At 40.4% G+C, this 12411-nt stretch overlaps 1 protein-coding gene across 1 annotated transcript in view; it reads right to left on the minus strand.

The window, feature by feature from the left end:
- The window catches only part of LOC136858968 (angiotensin-converting enzyme), a 248026-nt gene that overhangs the window by 196522 nt on the left and 39093 nt on the right, over positions 1-12411 (minus strand). Inside the window, exon 3 of the mRNA XM_067138664.2 lies at positions 10313-10410. Coding sequence (XP_066994765.2) covers positions 10313-10410 — 98 coding nt within the window. The remainder of the gene's footprint in view (positions 1-10312; positions 10411-12411) is intronic.

The following is a 12411-nucleotide window of genomic DNA, read 5'->3' on the forward strand; positions in this document are numbered from 1 at the left end:
TGGCATATCATCAGATGACAGCATTAGATGCATAGACACAACTGCTCTTGAAAATAGCAAGATAAAAGGCTAATAGACCTTACGACCAAGTTCTCAGCATCATAAAGGCAACCAGAAGAAGTAGATGCTAAGAAAAATAACATTTACATTCCGACAGTCCCCTTCTACAAAAAAATAAATACCATATACAAGAAACTGAAGCGACAAGGCTAATGCTTGGAGCATATGGTATGGCATTCTTCTTGCTGTTCTGGAAGAAGTTTGGCTTGCCAAAAGCTGGAATACAAGACAATGTGCTTAATGTAATCCGTAGTTCATTGGGAATCATAAAATTTCACCTCTATAGTCAGAAATATGTAATGTATTTACACAGACTACACACTTACAGAGATGTGGGCTATATTCTATATTATATTAATTCACTTTATCTGCAATGGCAAATAATCTTTCTCTCTTTCTCTAAGGACTTTTCTTTCTTTCTTTCTTTCTTTCTTTCTTTCTTCTTTCTTTCTTTCTTTCTTTCTTTCTTTCTTTCTTTCTTTGTTTTTCCTTCATTGGCTGTAACATTGCAAAACAAATACCACCACATGTGCCCCTGACTATGCATACGACTGACTGCAGTATTGCCACCTGTAAATCTATGCTCTCAACTTTGCTAGTAATCAGTTAACCACAGAGACTTTCTATGACCCTTCAAGGACTAGTGCATCTAATTTTCTTGGTCTTTTAAATAAAATGCACACAAATGATGGGCATAGAGACCACGTTTAGGAATTTAACAAGGGAAAGGAAAGACAAATGCAGCTTTTGAAGAAGTCAAGTTTCTCCTGATTTCAGTACAGTACTTTGAAATGTACTTTTCTTTGAAATAATACTGCTATCAAATGACAAATCAGTCTGACCTCCAACATTTAAGACTTGTTACTTTTGTTGCATCATGACATTATTTTAGCACCCATATCCCGTAACTTTCATCTGTACTGTCTACCATGTTCTAGAAACATACACATGTAATACCGGTAAGCTGAATTTTCTTGATTTAAGTACGGTATCTATTCTATAGACACAAAAAATGATATTTCAAATTTGTTCCCTAGAACTTTGTCACTCCAAAAAACAATACTGTGCATTGATAGATGATTAATTCTTTTTTTGAAAATGTATTTCTTATTATAGTTTAGGTGGGTATACGTAAATGGTGATGCTCCTTCTGAACCATAAGGCTGGCTATGAGCCTGGATGGATGGTACCTATTACAAAGTGTTAAGACACCACTACCATTCCTAGCACTAGAGACATAGTACATTGACTGCTAAACAAGAGTTTACAGCACACTCAAGGGACGAGCAAGGAGCTGCCTGGCGGGAGACTAGAGCTTCTTTGTCCCATCCTCTGTCCTGTAAGGCTCAGTTGTTAGTAGATTTCTGTACTTGTGATAGTGAGACACGTGAGTTTTCTTGGTGTGCTCAGTAATTGAGATTACAAAGTGCACAGCAACAATTATTCATCATGGTTCAGTGCACCATTGAACAATGTGTATTTATTGCTAAAATATATATTTTTAAAATGAAATCATATGATAGGTGTGTGCAGAAGTATAGAAAATGATTTCTTAAAATTTCTATATCATCAAAACTATACGTTCATGTTTTGTTTGGATTCATCTTAAACATGAAAACTGATCAAAACTTGATGATATGCGAGCCCTACTTCAGATTAGTCCTTGTAAAATGTCTAGCCGTTTAGCACCAACCTAAATGCTGAGAGGGCTTGAAATTCCAAATTATTTTCTCTATAAGGTTTGTGCAGTGCAAAAGTTAAATTAGGACAGTGGTAAATGAAATGACAGAAGACAAATTACGACGTGTCACAGAATTTCCTTTGTTAATGCCAGGTCTGCCTGAACGAAAGTAAAATAAAATAATTTTCTGCTTTTCATTTCTTGCTTTTTATGCTAATGAGATTGTTTTTCCTAAAACCATTTTTGTTGAAGAGAACAGCAGCTGTCTCCAAAGAAAAGGACTGGGGAACTGGGGAATACAGCCTCTCCTTCCTGTCAGCTCGCTATGTGCACCTTGTTTGAGTTTGCCATAAACTTTTGTTTCGTGATCACTGTATAATTACACACACACACATTTATGAACAACACACAATAGTTCAGGCCTAAACCACAATGTTAATTCTCTTAGAAACTCCTCCTAATACAAGAATATATTTATTATCCATGAAATATAAGCTGCATGCACTGTTCCCGTTGAAACTGCAGCATTATGAAAGACAAAAGCTATCAATGTATTACCACCGATCTCAATTTAGAGCTGTTTCTGGTAATCTATTCTTCATAGATACCTTGTGATACAAAGAAGAAGTCATGATACAACTACAGTAGTGGCATTAATTCTGGATTTGTAGAGATTCATTGAATACTGCATTGAGGACTATATTTCAGTTGAAAAATACATTATAATGGTATTACAAATTTTCAGGAAACATGCCCATGTCTGCTGTTTGAAAGGGTAAGTTAAAATAAAAAAGTAACTAAAAATTAAAATATTAAACAAAATACTCACAACCCAACAATTTTAGAAAGTTACAAATTATTTGGTAGGTATAAAAGTTATTGCAATGTTCTCGGTATTTCATGGGATATCCTTTTGATTTAATCACTGCCTCAATTCTGCATGGCATCGGGCCTACCAAATTTCGAAGATTTTCTGGTTTGATCATTCTGAACCAAGAATTAACGATGACCTCTAACAGCTCCCTATTGTTATTGGGATTCCATTGTCAAACCAAATTTTAGTTTTGACCACAAGTTCTCAATTGAGTTGAGGTTGGGACTGTTACCAGGCCAAGGAAGCACTCTAATGTGATGGTCAGCGAACCATTCCTTATTGAATCTAGTGCTGTGGCATGGCACACTGTCTTGCTGAAAGACACACTGATGGTTGTTACTTTGAATCAAATCACGGATAGAGGGCAGTGATTTCAACACTAAGACTTCTTCTTGGTACTTTCTGGTGTTAGTGTTGCCCTGTAACACTTGTAGACACCCCCACACCATAACACTGATGGGATGCTTCATAGTAGCAGTGGTACACTCAGGCAACAAGTCTTGGCCCGATACACGACGAACAAACTTTATTCCAACACTACCAAATGCCGATCTTGGTCTCGTCACTCCAAATGACTCTAGCCCACCCTTCTTGCATCCACTCCCTGTGTCCTAAACTGCACAGCATGCATTTCTGCCTCTGCATTTTGTTCAGATAAGGCTTCTTTATTGGAGTCATCGCTCGCAAACAATTTTTGCAAAGTTTCTGTCTTTCTGTTTTATCAGAAACTTCCAATCCCTGAAGTCTTCAAGGTAGTATTTATATCTTTTACATTACACCAACGATCTTGCAGAGAAAGATGGCATATTATCTGACAGTATTCATCAGTCAGTATTGGTTTTTTGCCAGTTCTTTTTCTTTATTTTCTTCATATCACTTACAACCTTCCCTCACACCTGACTTTGTAGCGTCTCCACCCAACCTTTTTGCTATTTGTGTGTGAGTATAACCTTCTTCACGTGATGATATTGCTCTATTCCTTTTACACAGTGAACAATCAGCACGTTTCAGCACAGCAGACATTGTTTTCAATACTGTCTTCCATCTCAGCTCACTTTAGAGAAATCTTACACTTCAACAACAATGTTTTGCTGACTACTACTGTTACAACAATGATCAGAAGGCTTTTTCTCAATGGATAAAGAGATAATAATACGCATTCATTGTGCGATTTGTCAGAATGGAACAAATGACAAACTTGCTGCACAAGCATGTAAAATAGCGAAGGTTTTTAATCATTGTCTATATATTTTAAGTACAAATATAACCTGTCCCATTCTCTAAATATGATAAATACTTAGTACTAGCTGATACCCATAGCTTCGTTCACGTGGATTTCATAATTTGATAAAAGTAATAATTCCTCAGTTCTACACTAAGACATTATCTTAAAATCCCTAAAGTATAAAAACTCGCTGAAAAATTGAGTTTCATTTTAGGCTACCACAGAAGCTCTTTGTAAACCACATTTGTGGTATTACCTTTTGGGGCTAACATGACCAGGTTACTGGCAGAGCTAACTCTGGGACATGCGATATAGAATTTTACATGTGAGAAACAGTCCTCTCTCAAGTCAAAAACAAAATATGTGCTTCTTTATTTTAAAAGGAGATTCCAAATACAAATTTTCATGTCTGTAACATCTTCAGTTTTAGAGATGTAAGTATCCTCACAAAAAATTTCAACCCGTTTTTCAGTCCTTTCCACCACAACCCCCAACCCCCAAATGGATTTTCTGTAAACAAAAACATGCATGTTCCTTTATTTTTAAAGGAGATTCGAGAGATACCAATTTTCACGTCTCTAACATATTTGGTTGTTGACATATAAGTATCCCAATTGAAGGATTCAGCCCTTTTTTTGGTCCCTTTTCCCCCCACCCCCCACCCTTAAGTGGATTTTCCAAAGAAGAAAAGTACGTGTTTATTTTAAAACGGAGATTCCAAATACCAATTTTTATGTCTGTAACATCTTCAGTTTATGAGATATAAGTATCCTCATAAAAAGGGTTCATCCACATTTTCACTTATTTTTATCCCCCTTAAGTGGCTTTTCCAAAAATAAAAATAAAATGTGTTTTTATTTTTCAAGGAGATTCCAAATACCAATTTTCACATCTTTAAACTGTTAAGTTTTTGAGATATAGATATACTCATTTTAAAAATTCACCCCTGTTTTCACCCCCTTAGCAATGGAATATCAAAGAATCCTTCCCTAGGAATCACCTACACTGTAACATAAATGTATTCCCAAAATTTCATCTTTATGTTCAGTAGTTTTGGCTTGGCAATGATGAATCAGTCGGTCAGTCAGTCAGGACATGTTATTTCATATGTATATATATACTGTATATTGATACATATCATAAGCAAAAGATAAAGGCATAATTTATTGATTTAGTATACTACAACTTACGTACATCTTGTGATGTAAAATTGAATAAACATTTCAATAAAGTGTCCTGAATTCATGCCACTACATACAAAAAGTACAGAAATTAAAATATGTGGAGCCTCTCCCGAGTGTCAAAACCTGCTGCTATATAGCAGAACATGAAGGGGGAAAAAATATTGGAGTGTGTTTGGCAGGAATAATTTCTACTTTCAATTTTGCAATCTTGACTTAACGAAATACGGGAGAAACAAAATGTCAATATGGAAGGGAGAAGGATCTTTAAAAAAAAATATATATATATATATACAAATTAATTTTAGTAATATTTACATGTCCTCATGCAATCATTCAATCGTCTCATCAACAGAGGTTCGCCATTAACATCGGGGCAGACATTGTTGGTGATTCCTTGTTGGGACCCTACGTTCTTCCGAATAGGCTTATCGGACAGAACTACATGAATTTCTTGTGTAATGCATTGCCTGATTACTTGGAAGACATGCCACTTGCATCCCGTCGACAAATGTTTTTCATGCATGATGGTGCTCCCACACATTTCAGTCTGCTGCCCGCAGGTACCTGAATACACATTTTCCTGAGCGCTGGATAGGTAGGAGGAGGACCGATTGCTTGGCCACCACCATGCTCTCCTGATTAAACCCCCTGGACTTTTACCTGTGGGGACACGTTAAGTCTCTCGTGTGTGCAATTCCTATTCCTGATGAAGCAACTTTATGTGAGTGCGTTGTGACAACCTTTCAGGCAGTATGCACTACACCAGGCATTTTGGATCGCGTGCTTAACTCCATGATATAGATGTTGATTCCCATAGGGAATCTGAAATATTTGTTCCGAATGAGTAAATTTATAATACCAATATAAATGGTCCGTTATTGGACATTATAAATTTTCCAGTTAACTCATTCTTGTTGCCAGCGTTTCGCCCCCATGTGCTAGGCTGGGCTCATCAGTTGGTACCTAGCACACCTACCAAGACGCTGGATAGTGCATACCATGGAGGCCACTGCGTAGGCTAATTGTAGCTACCGGCAGTGCCAATGTACTAAGAGAGACTTGGTCTCATTATCAAAAATTGATGCCTGCTTGGCCGTCAGATGATATAGATGTTGATTCCCATAGGGAATCTGAAATATTTGTTCCGAATGAGTAAATTAATAATACCAATATAAATGTTGATTCCCATGGGAATCTATATCATCTGATGGCCAAGCAGGCATCAATTTTTGATAATGAGACAAACTCTCTCTTAGTGCATTGGCACTGCCGGTAGCTACAATTAGCCTACGCAGTGGCCTCCATGGTATGCACTATCCAGCGTCTTGGTAGGTGTGCTAGGTACCAACTGATGAGCCCAGCCTAGCACATGGGGGCGAAACGCTGGCAACAAGAATGAGTTAGCTGGAAAATGTATAATGTCCAATAACGGACCATTTATATTGGTATTATAAATTTACTCATTCGGAACAAATATTTTAGATTCCCTATGGGAATCAACATCTATATCATCTGATGGCCAAGCAGGCATCAATTTTTGATAATGAGACAAAGTCTCTCTTAGTACATTGGCACTGCCAGTAGCTACAATTAGCCTACGCAGTGGCGTCCATGGTACATCTCCTCACCAGCCAGCGATTCTCGCCAGCCAGCGCTTCCTAGCGAACCGGAGACGAACCGCCAGCCAGCGAAAACCACCCGGCAGAGCAACCTAGTGGAGCAGCAGGTATCACCTCCTCTACAGAACGGTAAGCTGCCTTCTCTTTTTCTCTCCGTCCAGCGAGGGCCCCTACACCGTAAGCTGGTGCGGCTCCCCAGTGGAGCTTAAAAAGGCATTCGGACAGGTGGACGAAGCGGCACTCGAGGGGTTTCACCCCAGGACTGTTTGGTTTGGTGTAGGGGCCCACGGAGGGCAGCTAGAGGTGTCTCCCAGCTCGACTGGGTGCACCCACCGACCTCCAGGAGTGCCAACACCTATTAGCACTAGCAAGTGACAGACAATTAGAACTAGAGATAAGAAGCGTGAAGCGCAAATAACAGTGCTGAGAATTCTGCTTAGTGCTAGTGCCCTACAGTGCTCAGTGAATTAATTAACGTCAGTGAACAGTGCTCTGTGACTGAATAACTATTTTATAAACTGAGTGGACAAGATGGATACAAGCACGGCAGTTACTTCCACCACTACCTACACCACCACGACCACCACCATCTCCCAAGCCGGCAGGGACCAGCTTTTCTACAGCCAAGCACATAACTCCGTAATGTGCCCAACCAGCTCAAGAACTAGATACCACCAACTACCTATAAACCCAGCTCCTACCCGTGAGTCCTCCCACCCAGTATCCAAGCGACACCTCACCAGCCCCTCAGACAACAGTGAACCCAGAACCAAAATTCAAGCGACAGAACAGGAAATCATCAGGAACAACCCCCCCCCCTCCCCCACCCAATACCTTTACCAATCAAGAAACCTCCGCCCCCCTCTCCGGTGCAAGACGACCCATCTCCAACTCCCGGACCCTTCAAAAACCCCCCACTGGAACCCACAACTTCCTTATCAAGGAACCAGCTCCAGAATTTAAAAACCCACAAAAAATCTTTGCAAAACTTCTACACTTCAACTTCCAACGTGAAGAAATCGCCGATATTCGTCCAACAAACAACGGGGTCATCCTTAAGCTCATAGGGGAGGACGCCGCACGACGGCTCATGGGCTCAGTGGGTGCAGCCCAATTCGGCTCATCCGAACCCCTGAAACCTTTATCTCCACGCACAATAAAAAACCCACCCACACCACCCCGTCACAGCTTACTTAGCTGCGTAATCCGTGGGGTGGACCCCGACATCCCAGACGATGTGATAGTCCAAGAACTAAACGAGGAAGGTATCCCCGTCCAAAAAGCATTCAGGATAAAAAACAACACGGGGCCCACTTACATGGTAAGAATCTTGCTCCAAACCTCCCAAGACGTCGACCGCGTACTAACCAATGGAGTATCTATTTTTAGACACTACCATCGGGTGGAACCCTCCCGAGCACCAGCGCCCCAACCCATCCGATGTGAGCGCTGCCTGTCATACAATAAGCACGACACAGCACACTGCAACTCCGTAAAACCAGTGTGCAGCCACTGCTCACAGCAGCACTCCACCTCCCAATGCCCAAACACCCAGCTCCCCTCGAAATGTAACACCTGCGGAGAACCCCACCCCACCTACTCCCTCAAATGTAAAGCCCGCCCTCAACCACCCGAAAACCGCCCAGAATTAGTAGCCCCATTCCGCACCATAGACCCTCCCACCCCACAAAACCAGTCCCTCTTCCCTCCCCCATCCCTTGAGGACATAATCCGTTTTGTAGCTCTATCCCTCATGAACATCCACCCATACCACAGACCACTGGTCCTAGCCCAACTCCAGGCAGCAGCCAATCAAACCCTCAACGCCCACTTCCAACCCACCAACTCCGGACTGAATACCCACTTCCACTTCACCCGGCTTGAAACATTAGTATAAGAAGCACCCACAAACTACCCGAGTAAAAATCTTCCCACTACACCAACCCTAGGCTAGCACCCCCACCCACTATCGCTCCCACACCCCCACCCGATGGCGGCAACACGTAAGAAAGGTAAGCTGTGACACCCTACCCGCCACAGAATTACCGCCACCCAAACCCTTGTAACCCCTCAACCTACCCAAACCACACCCCAACCAACCCCTCCCCAATTAAAGCCCCACGAGCCCTCGTCGAACCCCCCCCCCCCCCTCATAGCAGAAGTATACAATACATGTACTAGCATTTATCTCATATGTTTCAGAAGGAGAGTACCCCCAACAACAAGGCAAGAAGAAATTATTGTAAAATTTAAATTAAAACCAACACTTGTAAATAGCACGGTGAACAACTAGGAAAATGTAATTAAGACAAAACCTGTAAATATCCATGTAAATATCCATGTAAATATCAAAGAATCTAAACTGTAAATAATGTAAATAATGTAAAATAAGTAACCGTCTATTGTAAATATCCTAATAGCCCCCCAATAAACTCAAACAATCAAACCGGGGGCAAGGGATATATTTCCATATATTCCCAACTATAACTGTAAAAACAATACGTTGGAGACAAATCTTTTACCAAAACAGCAAGAAGACCGGAAACATCAGAACAAGACTGATAATGTTAAAAAGCAATATGTAAAAACACCAAAATTGTAATTTGTAAATATTCTGTTCTAACTGAAAAAATCAATAAATACTTAGCCAAGAGGTCAAAACCCCCTCCCAACTCCTTCACAGAATCAAACCTATCCCCCCCGCCCACAAACCTAATTAATCCTCCAAACCCGCCAAATCTCCTGGCCAGAGAGAAGGCGTTACCTTCTAGGTGGCTCGCCCCTCCCCTTCAGGGAGGGGAAAGAAAACTTTCCCCTAGTCCTAGTCCTCCATGGTATGCACTATCCAGCGTCTTGGTAGGTGTGCTAGGTACCAACTGATGAGCCCAGCCTAGCACATGGGGGCGACACGCTGGCAACAAGAATGAGTTAGCTGGAAAATTTATAATGTCCAATAGCGGACCATTTATATTGGTATTATGCTTAACTCCATGCGACAACGAGCGGAGGTTTGTATTCAAGCTGAAGGTCATCACTTTGAACATTTCCTCTGATACATGTTCAAGGTGTTTCAGCTGCCGTTACAGACATACGGTGTAAATGTACAAAAGTTTGAATAAATCTGTAAGTATATGTTTCCGGACCCATGTTGTTATAAACCTTTTTTCTTCTCTGTATGTGAGGAATCCATTCCTAAATTTTTGCCGTAGAGTTTTGGTACATCCTATATATATATATTAACTGTAATAAAGTAGTTCCTGAGAAATAAAGGAGAATTTGTCATCAATACAACACCTTAGAGATGAAACAATCGCTAGACAAATGCACCATGAATATTTGTAAAAACACAAGTCAAACAAGAATTCAGTGACAACGTATTACAGTACAAAGTACAGAACCAGTATGGTGATACATCTGCATAATTTGTTCAACCTGTCGGCTAAATTAGTCTGCTATTCAGGTATTTGTTCTGCCATAATCTCTGTCTTCTGCAAATGTCAGGTCAATACATGATAAAGAATAAACCCATTTCCCAAAATAGGATCTATCTTAAAACTTCAGTTACTTGAACAGATCTATATGCTGTTTAATGTGTGTGTGTGCATGCCTCTTTTTTATAGACATATGGAATCAGCAACAGATTGATTGTAATCACCTCAGAGCGCTTACTTTACACTGCATCCTGGCTGTGATATCAGGAAGGACACTGGCGGGAGCAGGCAGAGTAATGTTGAACAGGTTGTTCCACGATTGTCCCCACATATTACCTGTACAGAAACAAGTTTAATGTTCAGTAATGTCTGATGTGTAACCAGAAAATGAAGTTCAGACTTTAGGTGTTTAAAATAAGTTACACCAGATCACAAAATGGTCACAAAAGATGAATCTAAAACTACTATATTTGTAAAATCTAGTTTATTGGACTTTTTGGTAGCTTAATATGGTGATTTGATGGTCACTGAAAGCTTTTTTTCTATTTTTTAGAAATAAAACCAAACCTGATACCATTATAATTTGTTCACCCATACTGAAACATGCAGTGGAGACATGGGCAATGACAAGAAAAGGGGAGAGGAATTCAAGCCAGTGAAATGAAATTCCAAAGAAGTGTGACAGGAAAGAAAGCCTCCATGGCTCAGATGGCAGCACATCGGCCTCTTACCGCTGGGTTCAATGGTTCAAAATCCCGGTCACTCCATGTGAGATTTGTGCTGGACTAAGTGGAGGTGCTACAAGTTTTTCTCCAGGTACTCCAGTTTTCCCTGTCATCTTTCATTCCAGCAACACTCTCCACTATCATTTCATTTCATCTGTCAGTCATTAATCATTGCCCAGAGGAGTGCAGCAGGCTTCGGCAGCCAGCACAATTCCTATCCCAGACACAAGATGGGGGCTTCATTCATTTCATCCCTGACCCGGTCATTGACTGGAAAATAGGTTGTAGGTTTTCATCATTCAGTCATGTGATAGGAAAGACAGAGTGAGAAATGAAGGTGTCATAAGTAAATTGGAGTAGAAAAGTTGAATGGCAGAATTGGAGAAGGATATACTAAGATGGTGTGTGGTCATGTAAAGAAAGTTAAGGAAGAAAATATCCCAAAGCAATAATGGGGGCAAAGTTTGGGGAAAAGAGTGTGGGAGGGAGACCCAGAAAAAAAAACTTGATCAAGAGCAGTATAAGAAGAAGGAACCTGGATGGAACAGAATTACAGACAAAATAATACTGGTGGAACGTGGAGAAGTACCATAAATACCCTAACCTTGCAAAATGAAAATGATGATGAAAATTACACTTTGTAAACATTCATATAAAGATGATTACATTTATTTATTTATTTATTTATTTATTTATTTATTTATTTATTTATTTATTTATTTATCGTATGGTCTATATGTATACAGAAACAAGAAAACAAGTACATTATATTTTAATGTCCAAAGTTGTTATCCATTCTAGAGCCTCTGTATTGACCTCTAGAAAATCAAACCAATCTCCAGGGTAGGCTCTTCTGCTACACTCCTTTACAATGTGTTTGATGGTTTGAAAAGGAGCACCACAGTCGCACTCGGGGGATTGTATCTTTCCCCATTTTTACAGGGACGCAGCACAGACACCATGACCACATCGAATCCTATTAAGGATGGTCCAAGTTCTTCTTGAGAGATCAGACCTCGAATTAGGTGGGAAGAAAGGCCAGAGATGTTCACCTGTTTTTGAGATCCAATCTTCCTTCCATTGGGCACAGGGGTTGAAATTGTCTTCTGTGAGCTTAAGAGCGAACTTAACTGGCGGATGTCTAAATTTCAACCGGTTCCTCTGAAGGTCAGGAATATTGAAGTGGATGGCCTAGTCAGGGTTCTCATTTATCTTGGAGTATTCTCTTAACAGAGCTTGTGCTCTACAGAATCCTTTCATGATGTTGCTCAAGACAGGAAGCCAGCAGGTAGGAGGTGATCTCATTATGCCTGAAATAATCTTCATTGTGTTGTTGAGTTGAGTGTCCACAAGTTTCACATGGCAGCTGTTGATCCACACAGGAGCACAATATTCTCCTGCAGAGAAAACTAAACCAAGGGCAGAACATCTCAAGGTAGTTGCAGAAGCACCCCAGGTTGTACAACACAACTTCTGCAGAATGTTGTTATGACTCCTAATCTTTGCTGCTGTATTTACTAGATGTTGCCTGAAAGAGAGTGTCCGATCTAATGTTATACCTAAGTACTTTGGATAATTATTGTGTCTGAGGACCTTACCATTTAAAGACACT

The sequence above is a fragment of the Anabrus simplex genome, chromosome 1 (genome assembly GCF_040414725.1).
Source record: "Anabrus simplex isolate iqAnaSimp1 chromosome 1, ASM4041472v1, whole genome shotgun sequence".
In the NCBI taxonomy this organism is placed as follows: domain Eukaryota; kingdom Metazoa; phylum Arthropoda; class Insecta; order Orthoptera; family Tettigoniidae; genus Anabrus; species Anabrus simplex.